The sequence below is a fragment of the Perca flavescens genome, chromosome 14, assembly GCF_004354835.1.
Source record: "Perca flavescens isolate YP-PL-M2 chromosome 14, PFLA_1.0, whole genome shotgun sequence".
In the NCBI taxonomy this organism is placed as follows: Eukaryota; Metazoa; Chordata; class Actinopteri; order Perciformes; family Percidae; genus Perca; species Perca flavescens.
The window spans coordinates 10,358,615-10,385,933 of record NC_041344.1 but is presented as its reverse complement, the minus strand read 5'-3'; the positions used below and the strand labels follow the sequence as shown (position 1 = coordinate 10,385,933).

Below are 27,319 nucleotides of genomic sequence, written 5' to 3'. Positions count from 1 at the left end.
CCAAAAATTGGAAGTCATTTGCCCCATGAATAGATGTTCAAAGGGCAAACTCAGCTCTTGTATTTCCAACTTTACATGAGCCACCTGGTTAAGGAAAACCTACTTTCTCTTTTAACAGAGTACTGCTGAATTCAACAGCCTGCCTCTGAGCTTGCACTCTCTCACACACTGATCCTTCATCTTGAACTTGAGCCCAAGTGAACTGCCAAAGGATTGTGTCAAGTGTGAGAAAACAGAAGTAGGACACATGCATCAATGTAAAACACCTGTATAGCAAATTGCATTATACATTGCTGACATATTTTCAGCCATGGGTTCGCTACAGCCTTGTGCTATAGTCGAGAAATTATTCAGGAGGGCTGTAATGACCCCTTTTCTAATCAATACACAATCAATAAATGCTTGTCAGACTGGAGGTATAGCACAGCTCCAGTTTCAGCCAGCTACAGCAGTAATGAGGAGATAAACAGAGATAGAGTATACAGTATGTCGGGGGAAAACTGACAGATTAACCCATCAAATGATAGCTGAGAACAGACCCCAGATTTCCAGGTTTGGAATAGATTAACTTGCTGAAACAAAGAATAAAATGGGACATAGAGTCAAAATCTATTCAATTATCCAAATGCTCCTTTTTAATGCCTACTGCTCACAAAGGACAAGCACAAACAACACAATTACACAATTACACTTTGTTACAGAGTTCCATCAAGTTGAATCACATATTTCACTTTGTTGTTACTCACAGAGGACTTTTATTCCCCAAAATGAGGCTCTCACGCAGAACTTCTGCAGTTCCTAAATCCAATAATGGCCCTAACAACAGACTTAAGCTTAATGCACTTTTGGGAGACCTCTTTGGGGGTGGCAAACAAACTGGGAGAAAGCAATGCAGACACGACTCTGTGAAGTCGTCATAGTTGAACTATTTTGACTTGTAAATGCAGCATATTCATTTAGCAAAACTGCAAAATTTAAATAAAAGCTGGGATACAATGATACAACCAACCTTTCTCACAGCAGATATTTTGACTTGTGGCAGGGAAGGCCCACGTGTAACTGATAACCGTGATGATGGATCTGCTCCATTTAGTTGAGGCTGTAAGATAGGCCAGTGGGCTCTAGAACTGGCACAACTAAGTGTAATGCAGCCATCATTAATATTATTATGTTACACCTGTTTGACAAGTCAAAATGTCAACAACAGTGTAACTATCAAAAAAAACAACTAAGAAGAAGTGAAGCATTCATGAGTGAACGAGTGTGATGAGTAACATTAAAATAATAACATTATATTTAATATGCCAATTTTAGTGGTGAGATGCATATTTAGTCTTATTAGTTAAGTTAGCAGATAAATACATGAAAAAAGTAACAACTTAACATGTGGTAATGAACAATTAATAGTCTACCCCACACACCTTCCTATTGTTCCACACCACCTACATTTTATAATGCTGGATCACTCGTCCTATTAGATCAGTGTGTTTTGTGAAGGTATGTAAAGCGCTGCAGTAGAGAGTAGAGCAAGGGGGTTCACACCAAAGACATGATGACAGCTAGTAAACATTACGCACCAGCTGGCAGGCCACACCTGAATCATCATCTTAATGAAGATATCATACTCTATAATGACAAATAACACTACACTATATGTCCATTTCTCTTTTAAGCATCTACCACTTTAACAAATGTGTCCTTAAAAATACATTTGTTTAAAACATACACATCATATCATAAGGTGGTGCAGATTTTTTAAATGTTGAGGTACACTTTTGCCAACTGAAGGAACAAACTAGTATTTCACAGATGCATGTTTATCTCAGTATATACATTTTTAAAAGGAGAAGAGTTAGAGGCCAACTATTCACACCTTGATAGGTTCAGAATCCAGATATTGATGCCAATAATCAAGGATGAAGTGGGAGATATCTGATACATCTGCAAATAAGTACTTTTTCACTTTATCACTGTCTCATCCTTATTTGACACTGCTAAATTACATTTTTGTGCTGATACTGTTCTTCGATTCGTTTTCAGAAATAAAAGTTTCCAAAAATACCACATGATAAAAGCCTTTGTTCATAATGCAATTAGAATTAAGTTTCCTTGCTAAATGTAATTGCGAATCATGGTAGGCCACATACACCCGGGTGAGTAAGATGATGTTTTTGTTTCCATGCAGCTGTTCAGTACTGTGTCAAAACTCGGTGTGAAACATAGCCCAAAGTCTCATGTCCCGCTTAATCAGAGGTGGAAGAACTGATACACCCCCTCCACCCTCTCAGGGATGTTGTTCTTCCCACCATGACGTTCAGCCATAAGAAGTTGGAGCCGTATGAGAGGTCACGTGACCAACAATCGCAATGGTCGCTCAAGGCTAAGGCTCCTCACCCACCTCTGTATTTTCATTGAAAAACCAGGTCTATTCCTTCTTCTTCGACGTCAATCATTTCATTTGTTGCCACAGTGACTCAGTGAAATGCCTGCAGGTGCAAAAAAGCAGGTGTTGTTGTTGTCTACCCAGACACAGAAATCTGCTTTCAGTTAACATCAGGGGGCTAAACATGCCAATCAAATGAGCTAAATTCCTGGACTACTTAAGAAGAAAGAATATAGATGTAGCGCTTATACACGAGTCACATTTATGTAAAAGAGATGTAAATCGGCAACAAAATAAATACTACAAGATTGCTGCTTCATCTAGTGACGACACCAAAACCAAGGGCTCCATTGTGTTACTGTCGCGGAAATGCGCACTAGATAAAAGTAGTAAAGATTTATCAGGCAGGATATCTTATATATGCACCACAATAAGGAGTAGGAAAATATGCTGTTTGCAATCTCTCTTGAACCATTAGCCCAAGCCATAAGGCAAAATAAAATCTGTAATGTCCAGATTAAATCCAACAGCAGCTCAATATCATTATTTGCAGATGATATTTTGTTGTACATCTCTGATCTTGAGGATTCTATTCAACAAATTTGGCTCAATCTCCGGCTATAAAATTAACTGGAATAAACCTAATCTTCTTTTATTGAACAACAGGCATGTGACATCAGCCATTAGAGTTACAATACCAACCCAAAGAAAAATTACGTATTTGGGCATCATCATACACGCATTGCTACAGCGAGTTGTCCAGGACAACTATGAAACTATATTAAGTAAGGTTCAAAGGGATCTGGTCAAATGGTCTGCGCTGCCGGCATCACTGCAGTCCAGGATGGCTGTTGTTAAAATGAACATAGCTCCTCGTGTGAATTTCTTAAGTACAATGATCCACTTACCCCCACCAATACATTTCTGGAAGAAACTTGATACTTTAATTTGGCAGCACATCCTTTTACTTTTATCTGCGCCTAAGATCAGCCCTAAAATGTTATAGAGTACCATGGGGAAATAGTCTTGAGGCGCACCCAGTCAATAAATGGTTTGTTGATTTTCCTGTGAGAGTATTAGTGTCCAGGATTTATGCTAAACTGATGCAAGTATCCATAGGAGAACTCCCAATAGTGGGGAAATGGGAGCGAGACCTGAGCCCTGAGGTGAACGCAATTAATTGGGAGACAGTTTGGGACAACATTTTCCACTGTTCCAAGAACCCAAATCACCAGCAGATCCACTTCAACATATGTCATAGGACTCCTCAGAAGAGATACGTCTCTAACATCATTCCCACTCCCTATTGCAAGTTCTGTCAACCTGAACAAACTGGAACCTTCCTGCACATGGTCTGGGAGTGTGAACAGGTGCATGAGTTCTGGAATAAAACAACATCAATAATATCAGATGCGATAGGATGTTGAATTCCTACCAACCCGATTGTTTTGTTACTTAATGACGACTCTGAATTACACCTGCTTGAGAGACAGAGGAAAATTGGGCTAGTGGGCTCAACAGCAACCAAGAAAATGATAACTCAGAGCTGGTTCCCCTCCCACTAAATAAAACTAATAAAACAGTAGTTGACGTACTTTCTGGACATAGTTATGCTTGAGCTCTCTACAGCAAGGATTAACAAAGCCAAATCATCAACTATAGACCTATGGGAAAGCACAGCAGCACAAATATCAGACTTAACCTCAACCCCACAAGAATTAAAGGAACACGCCGACTTATTGGGAATTTAGCTTATTCACCATAACCCCCAGAGTTAGACAAGGCCATACATACCCTTCTCATCTCCGTGCGTGCTGTAACGCTGTCTGACGGCTCCAGCAGCATCAGGCCAACACAGAACATGCAGGTGAATGGTTCCAGCAATCCTACTGCTCTGAATAAGTGACAAAATAACGCCAACATGTTCCTATTTACATGTTGTGATTTATAGAGTCACAGTGTGTACAAAAAACAACGTAACATGTAAATAGGAACATGTTGGTGTTATTTTGTCACTTTTGTCACAATTTGGAGTAGTAGGCTAGTTGGAACCAGTTACCTGCAGGATCTGTGCTGGGCTAAGCTAATGCTGGAACCGTCAGACAGCGTTACAGCACACACGGAGATGAGAAGGGTATGTATCGACTTGTCTAACTCTGGGGGTTACGGTGAATAAGCTAAATTCCCAATAAGTCGGCGTGTTCCTTTAAAGTAAAGTGATTAGGCAAGGTATGATTTCTGTTTGTTTATTTTGTTTTCCTCGAGACCGCAGAGGGGAGGGGGGTGGGAGAGGGCTTTTGTTCTTGTTCAATTTGTGTTTATTTGTTCTGTGCACCATCTGCTATTATCTGTCACATGTTGTGTAATTTGTTTTGTATGTCTGAAGGTGCCAATAAAAAACGTTGATCACAACAAAAAAAAGAAGTTGGAGCTTGACCAGTACATTCTGTGGTGAGGGTGTGTACTGGATCAGCTAAATAGCTAAACCAATCTCAGGCATGACATACTGTACACCATCGGGGGGGCCTGGGGAGGAGGTGATACTGTGGGTGCCATCCTGTGCTGTCTCGATTCATTAAAGCGATATCAAACTCCAAGTGCAGTTGTTGCAGCCCATCTACACAGACATATACAAACCAGTCAGGGAGTCAACTGTCACCAGCTAAAAATACAGTTTACCATGGCCACTCCTTCACACGCACCTGCCAGCCAATCACGAACTAGCAATTTCCATGAATACACATCTTATAAAACCTAATGCTGCATTCACACAATGTTGGCAGAATGGGAAAAGTAGACTTATCACTGCTAGCCTTGTAGTCTTATCATTTAAATAGCCTAAATTAGCTACTCTTGCTGTGTAACATATGTCTAGCCGTTTGTTAACAAGTAAAACCAGACAGAAACTAGCTAGCTCCTTTTAAAAGAGCTGAATTGACTTTAAAAGTGTTAATATTGGATTGTATTTAGACGCAACTGCCAGCAACAGTGTCTTTGCAACCATCTTGTCACAGGTTTGAAATACTATGGCTGTCAAATTCCTGATACTCGGAGGCTGATATTAACTATACGGCTTGAATGCAGCACAAAAGATGCAGAAGGTGTGAGAAAAAGTGAGCAACTACAGAGTAACATGGTGTGTGTGTGTGTGTGTGTGTGTGTGTGTGTGTGTGTGTGTGTGTGTGTTATTTGAGGCACTTTCAGACAGAGGATAGAGAGCACTTAGGAAGACACCACAGGAGGAATTCACAGAATGTGTCAAGATGAAAAATGTTTTCTGAGGCCTGCTATCCTTCAGATCTACAACTGTGAAAGAGACACATTCAGGTTGTCTTTTTGCTTTTTGTGTAGAACTGAGAGAGATCCACTAGAGGTTGTTCTAGGGCCAGCCGGAGGAACAGTTTATCACCAAAGAACAAACAACCCACTCTGTGCAGATGGTGATACTGATAACTGTGACCTTTAAAAGACGTGAATGAAGATGATGATGATAATAAAACATTTTGAAATGGTTAGTTGAGCTCTCACAACAACAAGCGGCAGGAAATTCATGAGTGCAGTGTTTTGTGTATGGCAACATTAACAGCGTTGCTGTGGAGTAAACACCTCATACTTCTGTAAACCTTTTAATCTTTTGATTGAAGTAAAAACATGAGCATTTACATTAACACATGACAACATTTTGAGCAGCTTATTAGAAAGTGAATACTCATGTCAATGATGATCTTATCTCCACTAGTCAATTTCTGTCATTTTCTTCTTGTTATTGTTGAATCACTGCTACAGATCCATTGCTCACAGCTACTGCTAAAATGTAAGAGGGTAAAGCTGGGCGTGGATTCGTGGAAAAGGCAGCAGTGCTTCCCAAACTCAGGCACCCTTCTATAAAATAGAGTACATGCCAGCCAGCTCACTACTGACATTCCGGGCTTTAGTCTGGCTTACTGTAGCATGCCAGAACCAGGGTGTAAGCACTATTGTTCAACACCCCAGGACCAACGCGAGGCCAGAATCTCTGTGTACCCTCATACTGTACACAGGTTAGACTGAGGGATGAACAGTCAACACATGGTGACACTCAGCCAGGGATGTGTATTCTTCTGATGTGGTACTTCGTAAAAGACAGATTGATGATTTGTATTGACTGGTTGTATGGTTTATATATTTCGTATGGTATTTATTGGTTGTGTAAGTAATTACTCAATACCCAAAATGGACATATGGGGGGATACAGATCTCCTGAATGCAATACTACAGAGTGCAAATCACTATTTGGAATGATATTTGGTCTATTTTCGTATCCACTCACAATCTTTTATAGCTAGACTGCACGGAGCACTTGGGCAGGATAAAATGACAGTTTGTATTTGACTGTATCCAGGAAACTGAAGTCTCCCTGGGACCGGACAGATTTCTCTGCCCGTGACATCATCCTCACAGGCAGATTAGAAAGACATTCTTTCATAGTGTCACTGCTATCAGTCAATATCTTACCAGACACACCGTGGACTCCGTATTGCATCTGTGTCTCCAAATACTGTGGGAAAGTAAACACTGACATCATACTGTTAAATCACCTGAGGTTAATGGTTAAAAACCTCATTGATTTTTTTTTCTTCACTTTTGGCAATGAGAGTAACTGTAAAACAGACAGTTAAAGCAGAAGTGCAGTAAGTAAGAAGAGAAAATATCAGTCCACCTTGATTATGTGATTGCTGTTTTTGTTATCAGTTAATCAAGTGATTGGATCATTTATATGTCTACAATTATGACAAAAGAGACCACAGGTTACCACTAGAGTCAAACATGTTTTCAAAGGTTGCTAGTTTAGACCATTAAAAGCTGTATTTGCATAAGTATATATTGTTGACAAATGTCAAACAATTTACTAATTACATGATTGTTTTTTTTTTTAAATTAATCATCTTAACTTTTCAGCAACAGGCCTCAATGATGGTTTTGCATTTTAAAAATTTAGATTAAGCATACAAGTTCATTCTTGATAGGTTCTTCTGGACCTTTCAGCCACATCTCAGGGAAAGAGGAAGACCAAGAGATGTGGTTCCAAGTTTGCCTGATTCTATTTGAGATTAAAATCACTTGTTAGAATGAATATCTTGCAGTCTGGTTACATAATTAATGTCAGCTGTTATTGACTCCCTGGGTTTGAGAAGTCAGTAATCCTCCGCTCTAACACAAATCCCATCTCAATTACAGCAGCTCTACTCTGTCCTGTCCCCCACCCCCCCAGTTGACTCTGCCAGGCTGAGTTCACTTTCAGTGGTTCAAGGTTGGGATTTGCATTTCTCTGCAGACTTGAAATGGTTCCACAGAAGAAACCAGAGACACAGTAAAGAAACTAATTGCATCTTGATGTCATTTATCATCAAAGGGGATTCTGACTCGGTGAAAGAATGGGAACTCATCAAATACTACCAGATAAAGTGGCATGACCAATGGAGACTGTGCTGGCAAACTGGTTTTACTGCAGGATCACTGATGTTTGAGGCCCAGTGGCATCAAAACTGAGAGCTGTCACGGGCATCATATCTCCTCAGATGTAAAAGCTTTCTACATATGGTACCATAACAGCTTCTTTTTTTTTTTTGTGGATTCAGTATGACGTTTATGTCTATTGGACCTCTTACCAATTACAATCAAGTATTCACTGTGGCCTTTGTTTAATTTTAGAAAATTGTCATGGTTATTAGATTCCATTTTGGATAATGTCACAGTGCGTACTTGCACTTTAAGCATAAAGGTTTATACCCATGTGAATCAGCTCTGAACTAAATAATTCTTACATTTATTTTCTGTGGTCTCTAGCTTTCTCCTTTAGTTGAGGACCAAGAAATGAGTGTTTATCTGTTCCACAATTTCCTAAAGAGGGTCCTTTCAGGAAAGAAATTTAGTATTGAAACAAAAAGTTGATAAATTAAGTATCATGTACTCAGCACACAATATGTTTCAGCTGAACATGTGAACAAACAGAGACCAAACAGGTCATCTTACAAACTCATGTGAAGTAGCAGACAGGTGAGAAGATTCTGCTGGAGCAGAGAGTCCTGGGTAATCTACAGTACACTGAGTTGTCCTGTTGGCACGGCACTGTGGGATCGAGTGTAGGTTCAAACATATGTGGAGATAATACATGACAATGTCCACTGTCAATGGAGGTCCTCACACTGAGAGGCCCTAAACAATACATAAGTGACAGTGCATCTACAAAGTATATTTCTCCTGTTCGATGTTTAACACAGCAGACTTGCAGGTTAAGAGGTGCAGATTAAGTTTAGTAATTTCCATGTCTATCTTTAAAGAATTGCTTGCTTATCTGTAGATTAACAAAACTCTGACAGATGATAATCTTGACCGGCAGCAGAAGACACAGAGACACCCTCAGGGAACAAGCTTTTCTCTCTAAAATAACACTCTGTTCATGTGTCGGTTCATGCATGCAGACTAAATCGTACTCCATGACTGAAACTTTCCTCTGGGCCCACCATACACTCCGCCTGCCTTCCAGCAGCAGGGCAGAGAGACTGAAGAATTGATGGATGAAAGAAAACCTGCTGCGTCAAAATCCCACGTCCACATTTTCCACAAATGCGTCCAACAGCTACACTCTTACTTATTTGTCGGATTGGTTTTAAGCTGCCATGAACTTTGGATGAATCATTGGTCATTAAATTGCTGTTTCTTGTTATGCGTGTTGATACTAATCACATTATGTCAGCAGATGATTAACAGCTCACAGGAAGCCCACAGCAGGTGAGGAGGCCTTTTCATTAAAATTAAGAGTCATTTTACATTAAATGTGAAAATTACAGTGTACAGTGTAAATAAACTAATGACTATTGGACATACAGTAAAGAAAACCTTGCCGTACTATGATTTTGTTACAGCACACAATGCGACCGAATCCCCAGACTTCCTCCAGACTCAATGTGGATGTTTCAAACTAAAATGTGAACTTATTCATTGTGAAAAGGTTAATGGCTCAAGTGTTTTGATTATGTATCCGTGCATAATGCCATGGGTGATCTTCTATGTGCACAACCTGCGTGCATAATTTGGACTATTGCTATTTTTGAATTTGAGATCAAGTTGCATGAAACTGATCTGTGGCAAGTACGGGAAGTGAAGTGTGGAGGGGGGGCTTCTCTGTGGACGCTCCGGCTTAACAGTGGTTCACAACACAAACTTATCCCAACACTTTAAGAAGTGACACTGATATACACACACACACACACACACACACACACACACACACACACACACACACACACACACACACACACACACACACACACACGCACACACGCACACACGCACACACACACACAGCAGCGTCCAAGTGAAAAAACAGGGTCTGTTGTAGCTGAAGGTTTCCCAGTGTGCTGGATTATTTAAGAGTGTTTGAGAAGGGGGGACACAGAGTACATTTAAAAATACACCTTGCAGGCTGGATTTAACCACAAACCTCCACTTTACAGCGCACACACACAAGGATGAGATCAGCAAAAAAATATATATATTGTCATTGTTTTGTGAAACCTGTCACAGTTTACCTGAAAGCTCGAATGAGCAAAGGGAAAAATTAAAGTTCAAATTATTTTATATTTATTTTTATATTTCCTGGGTACCTAATGAACTTGGGGTTTGGATTTTGGTGCATTTGGAGCTGTTTGGACAGCATTGGATATTAAAAATCTGGATACAACTAAACAGCTGAACAATAAATTTCAAGCTTGAAGAAAAAAATGTTAAATAAACCTATTGGTAGGCTAACAGTAGAGTTGCATATTAAGTGGTTTGGGGTCCGTCTGTAAGTAATTTTGGAGTACAATTTGGTTCTGGAGAATGCAGCAATAGCACAGGCCAAGCAATCGGTCCGTTCCAAACAGGCACATTTTGAACGGGCACTGTACTAGTTCATCTTAAAAAACAAGAAGTTCAAGGGAAAAGTCTGTCACTTTAAATTACAGTTTTTAGATAATTGGCAGCAAAACCCCCAACTAACCTCAAAAGAATGCATACTTGAGGCTACGATCAGTAAGAAGTCCCGGAAACACTCCTCTGAGGGTCACCTGAGTCTGAGGGCGTTTTCACACATACCTCGTTTGGTCCGGACTTTCGGACTTTTTAGTTTGATTCGAACCAAAATTACAGGTGTGAAACCTCCCCCGGACCGCGGTCCGGATCAAAAGACCAAATTTTGGTCCGATAAAAAGAGGTGGTCTCGGTCCGGACCAAACTGAACCATGGTCCGGTTCGTTTATAGTGTGAAAGCATATTTTGGATGGTTCGGACTTTTGGACCAAATACAAGAAGCTCTGGCAGGCTCTCCTTGTGTTACAAGACCGGGGAAGCTCCTTTAAAGTGCTTAGTGAGAGAGAGTGACGGTGAATGCGTTCAGAGAAGACAGCTGTCGGCTATCAGAGCAGAGAATACATCAGCAGTTTGTTTGTTAAGTGGTAAATGTACAGCGTAGGTTTCAGTTTGTCTCTGAATAAATGCTCCAGAAAGAAAGTTCCCGTGTCTTGCTTCTCAACATCACAACAAAACAAAAAGGGCCGCGGCAGTAGGGGGAGAGCAGCAGTCAGTTGGAAAAACTCCGACACAGAGAGAGGATATGAGAGGACGAGGAAGCCCTTCAACAAACCAATCAGTTAGAAGTATCTGGAGACGTAGCTCACGTATGTGATGACGGCAGGACGTAGGTTTGTCACGTATAGATCTTTAGTGCGCTTGCAAAACTGCAGTGTGAAACCACAACTTACCGGATCAAATGTATACAATGTAACAAAAACATGAACCTTGGTCCGGACCTTGGTTCGGACTTTCATGTGTGAAAACGCCCTGAGGCAAGGTCATTGCAGTTGTTAGTAAGTGAAGGTAGTTATACTGTATTTGAGGGAGTCATTACTGAGGGCCCCTTCACCCTGCAATGCTCCAGCCTCAGTAACTAAGCACTTTCATGGGGGAGGATGAACACTGCACCCAAACATCTATAATGGCATCTTATCTCTTTGGTCCAACAGATATACAACACTGGTAAAATGTGACTTGTATTTCAAAGATACTGATTACACAAAAAATTGGGTTTGATGCTACAATACTAATAACATTTGTAGACAGAAAGACTACTTTTCATTACATAAATTACTGCAACCTTGCTAAGCAACATCTCATTGAGCTAAATGTCAGAAGTCTTTTTAGTTTGTCTTTCAACCAGAATAACTTGAAGACTGACAGAGTAAACTCCTGGGATATATTTGCGGTGAGTATTTAAAGCAGAGCTGCGTGTTTTACACTAATAGATCTGTTCATAACAGAGCTCCACTCAACCACACTTTATCATTCACAAGGGAATTTCACCTGTTGCAATAACTTATGCAAATGGCACTCACAAGACAGCTTGTACAAGAATAACAACTTGATTAATGTGAGATTAAGCTATTTCATTTAGGAGAAAAAAAAAACGTTCACATCAACCTCCCAGTGGTACATACAAGTTGTACATGAGGGATATTTTGCATTTTGAACTGGCATCAACCAGTGGTAAAAATAGAAGAGAATCCATCACTGTCCGCAGAGCACGGTAATAAGAATTTAAACAATCCAGTAATATTAATAAGTACATCTGCTTACAATAAATGAGGAATATCAGCTGCAGGTTATGAATAGCTGGTTTTAAATTCATGCTCTTGGGGGAATTACTGGAATTGTTGCATCTTTGTATTATTGTTTTAGATTTACAGATTATAGTATATTGTGCGGTCTAGACCTACTCTATCTGTAAAGTGTCTTGAGATAACTCTTGTTATGATTTGATACTATAAATAAAATTGAATTGAATGATTGAAACTCCATTTGGAAGTGTGTCTTTCAACCAAAGAGAAAATGTTCAAGGTGTCAGCCTGTTCCTCTGCTTATTCCGATATGACATGAACACAGCATTAAGTGGGCCAAACTTGAGTTATTCAGTTCACACACTCAGACATTTACACACACACACACACACACACACACACACACACACACACACACACACACACACACACACACACACACACACACACACACACACACACACACAGACAGACAGACAGACTCAATCAATAGTTTTGGAGAAACGGCTGACATTTCATGACAAACCTCCGAACAATAATCCCACTTATAGCTCAAAATCCAGATCAGCGTCACGCCCCAAGTAACAGTTGATGAAACAACTTCCACTCTCTTTATATTCCACTTTCTTTTTCACCCACATATACTTTCCATTTACTCTGTATGTATATAAGTATCTAAAACAAATAGCATCAAGTTAAAAACCAACAATAAGAAAGAGTCACAGGAAGTGAGATCTTGGCAGAGGGACTGGAGGTTATGACAGGGGCGTGGAGCACCAGACTGGTGCCAGAGCTACACAGCAGGAAGGCTGCCCACATTGACATGCACAGTATGCAACCGCATGGGAAGAAAATGACTAGACTGTTGTGACTGGACGGAACAATATTGTTCCCAGCATAGACACCAAGACAAGGTTAATTTGTCCTTATTGGTAGCCTGTTGTACGTGGGGTGGAAATTGTGCCCACAGTTATAATTTCTGCTTTGATTTCTAATCTATTTTTTTACCAGAGATTTTGCTGAACACCCATGCTGCCTCTCAGCATCAATGCCTTGCTTTGATACAGTTGCACACAGAGAGACTATAGGGCCTGCACAGTGCAAACTATTGGTGGCTCCACAAGAAGGGAGCTGCTTCTTCACTTATGTCCTACTGTATGTGGATGGTAAGTGGAGTAAGAGAGCACAGCTGTTCCTGTCAGCCTATGCCCTAGCACAAACTGCCTCCAGATGTTGCTGTAATTCACCTGCCTTAACGTGCACATTCAGCCTGGGAGTGACCCATACAGCAAGAGGCAGCTAGTCAAAACGTCAATATGATACCTGATAATGTTCTCCTAGTCCTCCAATACAAATTTAATTAAAATAGGTAGTGTTGGTGCAAAAAGCAACTTAGTCAGGAGTTGAAAGTAATAATGTTTGGACATACAAACTGGGGGTGGGAATCACCAGAGGCCCCACAATACCATATTATCACAATACTTATGTCACGATACAATATTATTGTGATTTTAAACATATTGCGATATTCTGCGATATATTGCAATTCATTACCCTTTTCCAACTTTAAATTATGTCCTCAAACATCAGTTTTACCCAAAAAGATACATTTCCGTTTGTTCATCTCACATCAATTTTATTGCTACAAAATGTCAAAAGTTCATGTGCAATTTATATAATAAAAGATCGATACTTTGCGTCCATGTATCAATACAGTATTGCTACGGAAAATATCGTAATTGATTTTTTTTCTCCCACCTCTAGTGCAAACACAGTTCTGATTTCAAATTAAACAAGAGTGAGATATAGACTCGCACCAACATGCATATGCCATAATTGTACATCATATAAGGCACTTATTTTTGAATTTGGACATTTAATGACAACTTTTGATCAGGGCTGCAAAAGCAACATTTGAACAGTTTAACTATTCAAGCTTTCTTTTGTCAAATTTGACATGACTATTTGGTACACAGGTAAACACAGGTAGTTTCAACCTGCTGCTTCTTGCAGCACAGAGGTCATGATGCCCTCCTAGGTTTTGCATTGGTCAAATTCAGACTCATGAATCAAGTAAGCAAATGAGCTGCAGAAACATCTTGAGGTTGATTCCTGTGTTCACTTTCTGAAATGGAAACCACTATCAAGTATTGGCAGTGTTTACCCAGACATAATCATGTGAATGTCTAATATGCCGTCCTGTTGGCGTATCTCTCTTGTTGCACTGTTGGACCTGTGCCATTCAACCAAGGGCCAAATGGCTTGCCTCTCTGTGCCCACACTGCCCAGTGATTCCCCTGTACGCAAAGGAGTCAGAGAAACCATGTCAGAGAAGAGGACACAGACTAGGACTCCGTTGTGTTTTATTCATATTTAATTGATCAACCTGAAGACCACAGCTCAGCCTCCTGCATCTCAGAGAGACAGCTTTCCTTAAAGTTCTCAAAAATCACCACAGAGGAAGTCATAGTTTTAAATTTTAAATGAATGAAGTGTCACTGCTATGAATAACTTCCACCAGTCTCTAGTAGGGATAGACCGATTATCAGCTTGTTTTTTGGCAGTTTGCAGATTACCTGTATCAACGTTTTATTTGCCTGATAACCGATAAAGTTGATGAATTTAAAACGGCGCTACTTTGGCTCCGCTACAGCTCTGTGTCTGTCCCTCTGCTTCGGTTTCACCCACCACTGAGTCTGACTTAATGCCCCGCCCACAACACTATCTGGCTTTCTTTTACTATGTATTATGTTGAAAATTTCTAATTTATTAAATAATTGCTTAAAGCTTTTAAACAAAGTTTTGTGTTGGAGTTTGTAACATTCCAAAATCTTAATTTTGACTTTGATTTTCACTGTAAATGCATATCGGTTCCAAATATCCCTTATCGGTTTCATTAACTACTAATAATCGGTATTGGCCTTGAAAAATCGGTCGATCCCTAGTTTCCAGCTATATTAGCAACTAAGATTTGAGGCTGAACATTATGATGTTTCTCCAGAAACTCTGTGCAAAGGTGTCAGACCACATTTCAATGTCATTTCTACAGTAGAATATACTTCCTGTTTCTACATCCCACAGAGAGGCCTCTTGAACCAAAGTACATCTGTGCCAATCAATATGAAACTAATTAATGCTGGTGTACTATACTCACAAAAGCAAGCATTCATTCACACCAAACCTCCCATTCATTCATGCTGTCAACATCATTTGATTTATGTACAGTGAAAGCCATTAAAAAAGAGAAGAAGGGGGTGTTGTTACCTTTATACTTTTCTCTGACGTTCTCATAGGCTTGCACATAGTCCTGCTCCTCTGACAGCCGCTGACCTGGGTCAAACATGGGCATGGACATGACCTGGCTGATACTGAGTCGGAGTTAGGGCACCTTCCTCTCTCTTCAAACTTTCTTTTAAACTTCCCACTGGCACTGTTCAACCCTCTTTGACTTTCTGTTCTCTCAGTTCTGATAAAAGCCCTCCTGGCTGTCTGTCCACCCCTACCTTCTTTCTCACCCACACTTAGTCACAGTATTCCCTCTAAAGCTGTAGGTTTCATTCCAGACCACCACCACTCCCCTCCTCAGCTTGAGAAATACCCACACACACACACACACACACACACACACATATCAGACCCTCCTCTTAAAGGCATAGAGGCAAACACATACCACAAAGATAGATACCAGTTGAGGCAGACCAGCAGATCCCACACACACACACACACACCACACAGGCCAACTCCACCCCAGATAGAGAGACACACATGGCTACCTCGATGAAAAAACAAATGACGGAGCTGCGTGGGGTTATTTGAGTTCCTGCTGCTGGAGAAACTAGGGCAAGGCACGTCAAGTGGATCCTGTGCTATTCAAAGCTTTAAAAAAAGAAGAAAAGAAAAAAAACGTACATGGTTCTCCTTAAAGTCACGTCATATTCCCAAAACTGAATGACGCCAGATTTTAAAGTTTTAATGCCAGAGGACCACACCTCTTCAGTACAGGACTAAACACTGGATCGGTGCTGGATCACACAGCTGAAGGATAAACAACTCTGAATATGTGTGAAAATTACAACCACAGCAAAGCAGGCTAAAGCTAAAACTTTAAGACAGAACTTCTAATTCCTTCTAAGTCTTTCGCTTTCCCCAAAAACCAAAACTTGTGCCAAAGTAAACTGAAATGTCACATCACATGATGACTTCATAATACTTGCTTCTTATATGCAGTACTCCTCATATTCCATGGGCAGCATGTGGCCCAATGTTTAGCACTGTGGCCTCACAGCAAGAAGGTTCTGGGTTCGAATCCGGGTCTTTCTGTGTGGAGTTTGTATGATCTCCCCAGTGGGTTTCCTCCGGATGCTCCGGTTTCCCCCACCATCAAAAAACATGTACTAGGTTCTCCAGTCAGTGCCCTTGATCAAGGCACTGGCTCAGATCTGGAGTTGGTCCCCGGGCGCTGAAAATGGCTGCCCATTGCTCCCTTGACCGTCTGTTATAACGGAAAAACAACATAAATAAACTACTTTAACATAGATTTTCTTTAGGGCTTTATTACGTGGTATCGGATCGGTGCATAAACTCCAGTACTTCCCGATACCGATACCAGCGTTTTAGGCAGTATCGGAGCCGATACAGATACTGGTATCGATATCGGACCATCTCTAGTTCTTGCAATATACAGTGTGAAATACAGCATTCCAATTCTTAGGCCCTGTACTTCAAGCAGTGTGAATGGTAAGAAAACACAGATCTACTATTACATTCAGAGAGATCACAGACCCTCTCAGATAAAGCGGTGACAATAGTACATCAGGATGCCAAGAAAAACTGCAGCTACACTTGGCTCTTCCTACGAGATAGTGGCCAGACAGGAACATTTTAGAGGAAAAGTTCATAGGAAATGTATTGTGAATCACTTAAAGAATCTGTTTTGGGATTATTTGTAGGATTTTGCAATTAAATTATTAAATTATCAACAATAACATATTATCACATTATCACGGATGGTAAGGCATATTTGTTGATGGTTAAGCCACGTAAGATTTTTAAGTTTCTTAATAAATTAATTTAGTTATTGCTGCTTTGAGCTTAATATCTATGTCGGACAGGCCATTTTTACAGCAGACATTCTGCACTATATTTACTTTCAGCCAATTTATTGACCAAATTCTATAGTAGTGTCTATATCATGTACACTACTTGCTTAACACCACACAATACAATGATTGACCTTTGATATGAAATTACAACTAGAGTGACGGAGGAAAATATCGATGATGTGTAAGTATCCGTTTTTAGGTGTGTTATTATGTGTGTGTATCTGTTTGAGCGACACAGATTCTCTTAAAAATCTCTACTCGCTCAACAAATTACTAGGGCTGCAACTAAAGATTATTTTCAGTCGATTAATCTCTCGATTATTTTCTCGATTAATCGATTAGTTGTTTTGTCTAAAAAAAGACATCATCAAATGTCTCATTTTGTCCACAACTGAAATATATTGAGTTTACTGTCATACTGTTATCAAACTAGAAGATATTCACATTTAAGAAGCTGGAATCACAGAATTTTTACTTTTTTCTCTGAAAACATTACTCAAACCGATTAACCAATTATCAAAATAGTTGGCGATTCATTTAATATTTGACAACTAATTGATTAATCAATTAATCTTTGCAGCTCTACAAATTATAACAATGTTTGATAATATATATATATGCACCATTAAAGTCAGACCAGTAAGAATAGTAACTCTCCCTGCTAAAAGCAACAGAATAGTGCATATATCCTTACAAGCTGAGCACATATGTGTGTGTTATCACTTTCTCATACAGCTGGGAGTTTTTGTTTACTCCGCTATCAGAAAGAATTAAAATTTCATCAGCATGAAACTGCAAATTGCAAAATGTACATTAATAAATCCTTCATTTCAGGAATGTGAAAAGTATTTCAACACCCTAAATCACTTGAATAATCAAGCACAGCATTGCAACTTTGAGCCAGCCAACTAAGTGCAGCGTTTTTCAACCACTGAGTTATGACCTAAACGTGATAAGGACTCCGAGTACCTACAGCATGTTCAGTAGAGGTTTTTAAAAATCCATTAATCTCTGATATGCATGCAAATAAACAATGAACATATCTATAAATTGAGACTTTTAACTGAATCTAATAAACACTAAACTAATTCTCACTGTTTATAGGATAAACATTATTATTTTTTTCCTGATAAACAGATCTTTTAGAGTTTTACAGACAAAAACATAAATAGCAAGAATACAGTGGAAATACAAGATTATGGCTAAAATTATGATAATGTTGATATTGTTGAATATGGCCATTATTTATAAGGATTATTCACCAATCTTTGGGAAGTTGAACAAACACCCATTATTGGACTTTTCAAACTGACTTTTAGAGACACATGTAAAACAGAAGAGCTTGATTTGATTTGACAGAGCTAGATAGATAGATAGATAGAAGTAACAACAGTGGCTTGTTTTTTAGTAAAAGGCAGAAAACCTTGCAGTTTAAGAAGGGCTGGGCGATATGGAGAAAATCAGATATCATGATATTTTTGACCAAATACCTCGATATCTATACTGCAACGATATTGTAGTGTTGACTATTGGTGCTTTCACAAAATATCTTCACACTTAGATTTTAGATAAATAATCATCAGTAATGTGGATATAATGACTTAGTGGGTAAAGGCAAATAATAGAACAGCTACAACAGTCTGGTAAGTTCAGAAAAGTACATCACTTTACTGTAATGCAGCCTTTAAAACCAGGAAAAGACAACACTTATGTCATATCACGATATTACAATATCCAAAATCTAAGACCATATCTAGTCTCATATCACGATATCGATATAATACCGATATATTGCCCAGCCCTAAGTTTAAGTGACAGCAACCATGAAAAAGTCAGAGAAAAGAGAGCCACCAGAGAAAGTCAAACTGCATCAACAGAAAATCAAGAAAAATACTGTAATAACTGTTTGACAAGTCAACTCTGGGAAGTGCAGTGCCACCACAAAAACAACAGCTCAGCGCTAAAGATATCACCAAAGTAAAACAATGAAGGTCTTAGAGATTAGCAATTTAAAACTGAGGGCTGACAATGATTTATTCCATGATTTCTTTCTACAGCATACAGAACAAGTTGGCTCTAAAATTGCTTTTTGATGGGCAATACGAATCTCTGTCTGCCACAGTATGGGTGTGAAAAAACATCCTACTGTTTTCTCACCACAGGCCAGTGGATAGTGAAAATCTCACTTTTGTCTCTCTTGGTGTCTGACTTTGGCTCAAGTGACTGACCGCAGTGCCAACCAGCCCTCCCACATATCACCAAACTAAAGACTCTCTGCCCCGGCTGTGCAACTAATTTATGTTCTCTGCTAGAAGAAAAGAAAACAACAACACATCTAAGGAAGGATACGACCGCCCCCACACTATTCATTGACTGTTTCTTTGTGTATTCACTGATTTGTATTTGTAAGACCTTGCCTGGTTACCTGCTTTCAAGTTGGCAGCCTGAAAATAAATCACAGGCTGAAATATAGTCAGTGTATCGATAATTTGTTCTTAAGTTATTTATTACAGTCATCACATTAGCATTACTGTTCCAACAATGTCAGTAATTAATGTTCCTGTGATGACAGACATCTTTAACCTTTTCAGTGATATAATCCATTAGAGCATTTATTTTTGTTTATGCATGCAGATGTTTTGTTTTATATTTTTAATCTCTAAAAAGAAATAATTAAAAAAAACGTTAGAATAGGCAAAAGAATAAATAAATAAATAAAACTTACAGTGCATGCGATCCAATAATAAATGCAGAGCAGATGTATGCAAGATGTGCAATGTATCAAAGCAATGTAAAACAAGTTTCTCATTTAAATTCAATGTAGTTCTATAAGACTACATATAGAAAATGTATACAAATTCCCACAATGTTAAATCAAGTGAGTGGTTCATGAAAGAAGCTATATATTAGGGCTGTCCTCGACTAAAGAAATTCTTAGTCGACTAACAATTATACAATTTTGTCAACTAATCGATTAGTTGATTTAATTGAGAGAGCTGTGCGCTTTGAGAGGTGGTTAAGACCAGAAAAGCACAAAATAAATGTAGTTAATTAACCATCTGTAAAACTGAGTTTCTCCACAATTAATCCTGCAAAAGCACCACTTTAAATCTTGTGTTTACCATAAATGTGCTCATAAGTTTCTTGGAAATGAGTAATTAAGCATGAATAAGCATAAAAAAGGACTAATCGACTAAAGAAATCTTAGTCAACTAAGACCAAAACGACCGATTAGTCGACTAAGAGGTGGCAGCCCTAATATATACTGTGAGCAGCAACACTGGGCAGTGAGTAAAGAGCATGCAGACGAGCTCCACTGAACATTATCTTTAGATTCTGCCCTCTAGTGTCCAGCATGTATACAGCACAAACCCCTCTGGTCACAATACTCTAAAGCATGTAACTATAAGATACTTTTCACCTCACTTTAAAATAGGTATGCATTATCTGTTAACACTGGAAGTACAAAGGCAGTCTTTATTATTTGGAAACAGCTTAGAGCACGTGTCAAACTCAAGGCCCACGGGCCAAATCCGGCCCCTTGCAGATTTAGATCTGGCCCGTATATCAATTTGGGTTTACAATAAATTTTGGCCAACCCAGTTGTGCGCCAAACTAAAAACACAGGAAAGTGTTTTTTAAACTGAAATTACCTGACAATCAAAGCTAAATATGGCACATTTGCCGACTCTGAGACTCAGAAATTCCCCCAGAAGAAGCAGAGTTTTCATATTCAGGCTGAGAAACAGGTTGTTGTTTTTGCTTGATTTGCTAAATTCTGCGATGGCTAAGAAACTCTCTTGATGACTTTTGTAGGGCTTCATGTCAACAAAAAGCATACAAAAATGTTGGAAAAAGCAACAAATTTGCAAAAAGGTGACAAATGTCTGAGAAAGCCACAAAAAAGTCGGAATAAAAACAACAAAAATGAGGAAAAAAGCTACCAAAATGAAAAAAAAAAAAAAGTGACATGCAGTAACAAAAGCACACCAATAAACTCTACATGTCTGGCCCTTGGTGTGATTCTCTTTTTCCAGTGTGGCCCTTAGTGAAAATGAGTTTGACACCTGGCTTAGGGGAAGTGACAGGACAAGCCTCAGGAAAAGTCAGTGAGTGAGTCAGTGGAAAAAACACAATTGTATGAAAGACAGACAAAACTAAACTTTGCACTTCCAGCTGCAAAGAGTCCCAACAATATTTTTAAACACTGTTGACGCAAGCAGCCATGGTGAAGACTATAAAATGTAAAAACCAATAATACATCCCCAATTCAATATTCTGACGAACACTGCTCAAAGTCCCACATTGAAAGCAATTATGAATAATTGATCTCAATCTGTTACGAGCAGAGCTATGACGTTTGCTCGACTCAGTGTTCCTTGAAAACAGAAAAAAGAAGTAAGAAACTAACCTGTACCCCCAAACAATTCAAGGACCAACTGACAGACAACCATCGTCATCCTTAGAGTTGTGATGCTAGCATGGCTAATAACTTTAACTTTTTTAAGATTTTAACCCAGCTATGACCATTCCCTGGATTACGCCATGCAAAAAAGAAGCTACTGGGAAAGGGTTACCCAGTAAGGTAATCACAAATACGAATGAAATACTACTTATTTATACTTTTGGCTGATAATCATGTTGCATTTGTTCAACACATTTCAATTGGTGTGTTTTTCCAGTTGATTTCAGTTTTCTGGGCCATGTCATTTGTAATAAGAGAGATGTTTTTGTTTTTTTTGTCTAGATGACCAAGACCAAGACCAATGATGAAGCACTTCATGGGTCCAGCAAATAACTCACTTACACTTTCATTTAATTATTTTAGGCCTCTCTGCCCCTGGTAATGGTTATGAGCCATGGCTATAACAACACAGGACATGCTAAACCATGATCATTCACTCCTCTCCTCTTTACAATTCTGCTGACCTGTGTATTCCATAACAGTTTTTTTTCATTTCTTTCACCAGCACTTTATTGTGTTTTTTTTTTTATCACTATCACTCTGTACGGATATCAGCACAGCAACTGCCAAGAGTCACAGTTATCTGATCAATAAAGCAGCATGTTAGAAAGCAACAAAGACCTTAATACAGTCATACTGACATCATATTTAGTATCAGCCAACACTGCCTGCCTCTCAAACAGTCTGCATCTTGATAACAAATAGTCCTGTCTCCATTTGTTGTCAGATAAAGCTGCAGCTCAGGCCTTGTATACATGTGTCTCACAGGGCTAATGAATTGGGCCAGGGCCATTATGGCAGCAATCCAATGAGACAACATTGGTACAGTCGCCGGTATCTAATATATTTCATTGGACCCTGGCATCCTGCTCACATATAGGCATTGCAGTGAGTCAGTAAAGGACATGAAAGTGAAAAAGTAAAACTTCAGACATAAATCAATCAGATACCCCACTATCTCCCGAAACTCTAGCTCGTCAACCAGCTCTCCTGGAGAACTTGGAGTCATGCAATCCTGCTGTTGCTGTTGTGTGTGAAGAAACAATAACAACCAGTCACACAACACTGCTGCAGTACTCCACCCCACCCCACCAAATCAATATCAGAGACAACCGGGGGGGGTCCACCCACCACAGTAAGTGCTGAGACAGTGAGTCACATCTTCTGAGCTCTGCCTAAGTGTTCGGACACTTAATAGAGGTGAAGGAGCTGCAGAACCTCCCTGCAGTCTGAAACTCCCCATGGGAAATAAATGAGCCTAATAAGAGATGGTAATTATGTTGTTATGCAATATATCTCTTTCAACTGCCTACATGAATCTCTGAGGTAGTGTTAAGTATGTATTCAAATTTGAATTGAGTAGATCTTGACATTTCAGGTAATACCGTGTCTAGTGAATTCCGATGGATAGCTCTAAACCCAACAATTGACCTGATAAGCAGCTGCAGCATACACATAAGCAGCAGATAGTTATATGTATCTGTAGCAAAAATCCCTAAAATTCATGTTTTTTAAAGCTGATAATATCTTCTTAAGAAATGTTGTTGTGCCGTAAATTGATATAAGTTTAAGTTTTAGGTTGCCAGTGAGAGTGGCTGAGTGTGGTTCGGGTGTTAACTGTAGAACATGACAGTTTAGATGTACTGTTAGTAGTAAATAGTAAGCTGTGACATAAACCCATTACTTTGAGTAAATATTTCTCAAATGCTTGGCTGAATACAAAGTGTGCAGAGAAAATGTGAATGAGACTACCTCTTTTGTTTGTGACAAAAGCCATGAAGCCAACATTACAGGGGATTAATTATATGAATGGTCTGTGCAAAAGACAACAGTAACGTGTACATCATCCCTAACCCAAACACCCAAAACAACAGCTAGCAGCATTACAGCGTATTATTTTACTGTTTTTTACCAAGAACACAAAAACAGAAGGAATGACAGCATATATGCAACAAATCCTCAGATCGGTGAAGTAAAGCAGTGAGTCAATAGCTGACAGAAAACTTCCAACTTGAAGTGCACATTTTAGAAAACAGCTGATATGACCAACAGATGACAATTGCAGTCACAACATGCCAGCAGCCACAGTGAGGACCACAGATCAAACAATTATCGCAAAGTTGCCCCAAAGTGATATGACTGAGAGGTAAGCTTCCACATAAAATACTACATGAGTATCAGCATTAACAGACGGTGATATAGCAGCAGTGTTACAGCAGAATTTGCGTATAAGCATAAAGACAAAGAGTGGACAGAACTCAAAAAGTTCTGTCAACACATAAATCCCCCTCACAGACAATTCTACCTCCATTTTGTTGTTGTTGTTGTTGTTGTTGTTGTTAATGTGAACATTGTACCTGCGATGCGGATGACAGCCCTCTCTGCTGGGTCCAGCACGTCTCCTGAGGCTGACTTGGAGCGCTTCATGCGATGGTGTTTGGGCAGGTTCCAGGGCAGCGTGTCTCCAGGGGATGGAGAGTAACTCACTGAACTCAGATCACTGGAGCTCTCCTCTGATGCTGCCCTGACCAGAGGCCTCCTCTTGGGCTTGTCCTTCACCTCCTCCATGGTCTGGATGGACATAGTGAGAAGAAAAGAACAGGCATGGAGTGTCAAAACTTCTCAAAATAGAACAGAAAGAAAGTCTCTGTATGTAAATTCTGTAACCAATGTTATTAAATTATTATATCATGGCTATATAAACCAGTCAGATTACTTGGTTTGAGCTATCCGTTTGATATTGTTAGTTTGCTAACGTTAACTTTACCCATAGATATAACTATGAAATGTACCGGTAGCTAGCGCTAACTGTCTTTGAGGACTAGCTAGCTAAACTTACCATCTTCTAGCATGACTTTCTGTGACACATTTCTTGGCCGCCTGACAGACACTTCTATAAAGTCCATTTCTCGGAAACGCCGTTGGGACTCGGCTAGTAGTATTAAATGCCCCTCGTGGCGGCAAAAATTATAACGTTTAAATTAAACGGGCCTATAACCATAGACAGTACAACCTAGAAACTTTTGGGGGCTAAACAACGGTTAACGGTTCGGTATGAAATAGCTAGCTTAACATAAAAAGCAACCCATAATGCAACGCTCAGTTAAAGCAACATTAAGTATCCTAACCTTATATATATATGTCAATGATCCTAACCTGTAAACACAGGTGTCCTCATCCATTAATAAAAAATATCAGCAGTTGTGAATGCAAAAGTCTAGTCCTAAAATATAATATGACCCCCACTTTTTCCTCAGTAATTTCCAAAATAAAATATCTTATATTGGGGCTGGTATGGTATGTCAGTGATTAAAACAATATTCTGGAGCAGGACTGGGCGATATATTAGATTAATATTTTAGATTAATATTACACAATCATATCATATTACGATTGGCCAGCCATATTTGGAGCATCTATATTTAGACCTAATGTGCAGTAACCAGGACACAAGCTCAGTGTTGCAGCCCATTGCTCAGACTGCCATCTGAAGGACTATTTTTCATCAAAAGCCTACAGGCCTGACTCATTCAGTGAGCTGTTGGGAGGAGCAGGGCAGGTGCTGCTGATGCACTGTACAACGTCACCACGCTCCCAGCTTCCTTTTCAGCTGAGTCACCATCCAGCACCATGAGGATGCTCCCCACAGGGGCGCTGGCTCCACTGCCACAGCCTCTCTGATTGGACAGGAGCAGACAGGACCAAAGTCCGAGGACGGAGTATTGTCTGCATCAGATACAGTTCACATTCAGGTTACGATTTAGCTAAATGCTATTTCGGGCTGGCTGTTTGTTGTTTGGACTGCAGTAGCAGTTTGTTTACTTCTTATATTGTCATTACACCTTTATTTCAGGAAGCCAAATCTAGAGCACATTTACAGCATGGTGTCAGTCTGGCAAAAGAGTGACACTGAACATCTGCACAACAATATATTACTTAACCTGTATGGAAGTTTTCTTTTCAGGAAAACTTGTGTTTTGCCAGTCAGCTTATCATGCCATACCTCAATATGTCATAGACAAACCAATAACAGTGTTTGCCTGTGAAAGTAGAGAAGTAACCCGTTGTACTTTCCTGTGGCAGTTCATTGACTGATTTTAATTGACACACATGCATTTACGTAACCACTATTTGTCAGCTAATACTGGTGCTTGTGTTCAGCTTGGCTTCTAGGATTCAGTCTATACAATACAAGATACTGTACGAATACTTTAGGAAAATGCAGACTGGGTTGTTTGAATGGCTAGAGCTACAGTAAGGGAGCCATGTTAAAGATTCATAGCCTCTGGGCGCCCAGATAGCTCAATCGGTAGAGCAGGCGCCCTTATATAGAGGTTTACTCCTCGACACAGCGGGCCCAGGTTCAACTCTGACCTGCCTCTCTCTTCCCTTTCATCTGTACTGTCAAAAATAAAGGCTGAAAATGCCCAAAAAATAATCTTAAAAAAAAAAAAGAGGATTCATAGCTTCTAAAATAGCCCCTACGCAAAGCAGAGGAGAGATTTTAAATTGCATTGAGGCACCACGGAAAGTTATCACATATAGCCTTAATATACATAATCCTTTAGTCAGTCAGGCAGCAAAGTGTGAGCCCTTTTCATGTTTAAGACAATCTGTGAATTAATCATCACTGTACTGCAGAGCCTTGATCTATTCAGTAGCCATGCAATCATCTGCTGCTTTGATTTAATAGTACACCCAATAAACATCTCTAATGACAAGATTACTTCTCACCTCCTGTCTCTAACCCATTACTATTCAGACTGGCTTTGCTTTCTTGTATGGCCTTCACCCAAGCAAGCTGAAAGCCTCAGGGTGATCCATAGTTACCAGGCAACCCTGAGGAGCTGTAGATAGTATGCTCCTAAAACTCTCAGGACAAATGGAAGAAAGTTAAGTGGTGTGTGGTGTATGCTGGTATGAACAGACTGACAGTGTTTGAATCACACTGACAGCTGACTGAGGCTCTTCTCTCTCTCTCTCCCTCTTTGTCTTCTCCCCTTGAAACTGAGATGCACTTCATTAAGACTGGATCTGTTGATCATCACTTGACAGATAAAGTTGTCAAGTCTGGATACTTCCCAGGAAGAGCTGCACTGCATCCCCACACCTGAAATCTTTGACCTGAAGGCTGCAGTCATGAGAGACCTGGGGAGGTGCAACTGCTGTTTGACAGGTTTGGAATATGCAACAACAACAACAAAAAACTCGCATTTTCTTATAGTGGAGATAGGTCGGATTTTTTTCTAACCTGGAGTTTTTTTTCAGTGCCACTAAATCATGTGATTAACAGCGTCGGCGATGCGGCAAAACATGAATTATGGATAATCTGTATTCCCGGTTTACTCACGGCAAAAATATCCAGGATGACAGCTGTTTTTGGTCCCAGATGAAAAATCGCAAAAATCTGTTTATTGTAGTGGTGCCGTTGGCGGATTCGTCCCAGTTAGATCCGCTCAAACTTAGAGAAGCATCATCCTCAGCCGCAGCGAGGGTCGCGCCTGCGTCCTGCAGTATCCTGTGCTCTGGGATGTTCAGCCGGTCAGACCTGGACTGATCCGGGCTGCAGGGCTGCAGGGCTGCAGGGCGAGCACAGAGGAAGAATCTGCTGCCTCCGCCTGCATGCCTTCCTGCTGGTCGAAGTTGTCGCTAAACAGCAGGCACGCATTAGGATGAAGATGAGAGGAGAGATCTGATTGCATGCTCCGTGCGCATGTGAAAACGGAGCTCCGAT

The 27,319-nt window shown here is 39.8% G+C and overlaps 1 protein-coding gene across 4 annotated transcripts in view; it reads right to left on the bottom strand.

Annotated features, from left to right (window-relative positions):
- The window catches only part of pleca (plectin a), a 100,050-nt gene extending 73,060 nt beyond the window's left edge, over positions 1-26,990 (bottom strand). For 2 of the 4 annotated variants that reach the window (XM_028596669.1, XM_028596670.1), the window contains exons 1-2: positions 24,425-24,630; positions 23,943-24,156 (exon numbers count right to left, since the gene is read on the bottom strand). In XM_028596669.1, the coding sequence (XP_028452470.1) occupies positions 23,943-24,156; positions 24,425-24,427 (217 nt within the window). In that variant the 5' untranslated portion in view covers positions 24,428-24,630. Of the gene's footprint in view, positions 1-15,282; positions 15,605-23,942; positions 24,157-24,424; positions 24,631-26,935 lie in introns of those variants that run through there. The other 2 variants (XM_028596668.1, XM_028596675.1) reach the window with 2 other exon arrangements.
- Between the last annotated feature and the right edge of the window lie 329 nt (positions 26,991-27,319).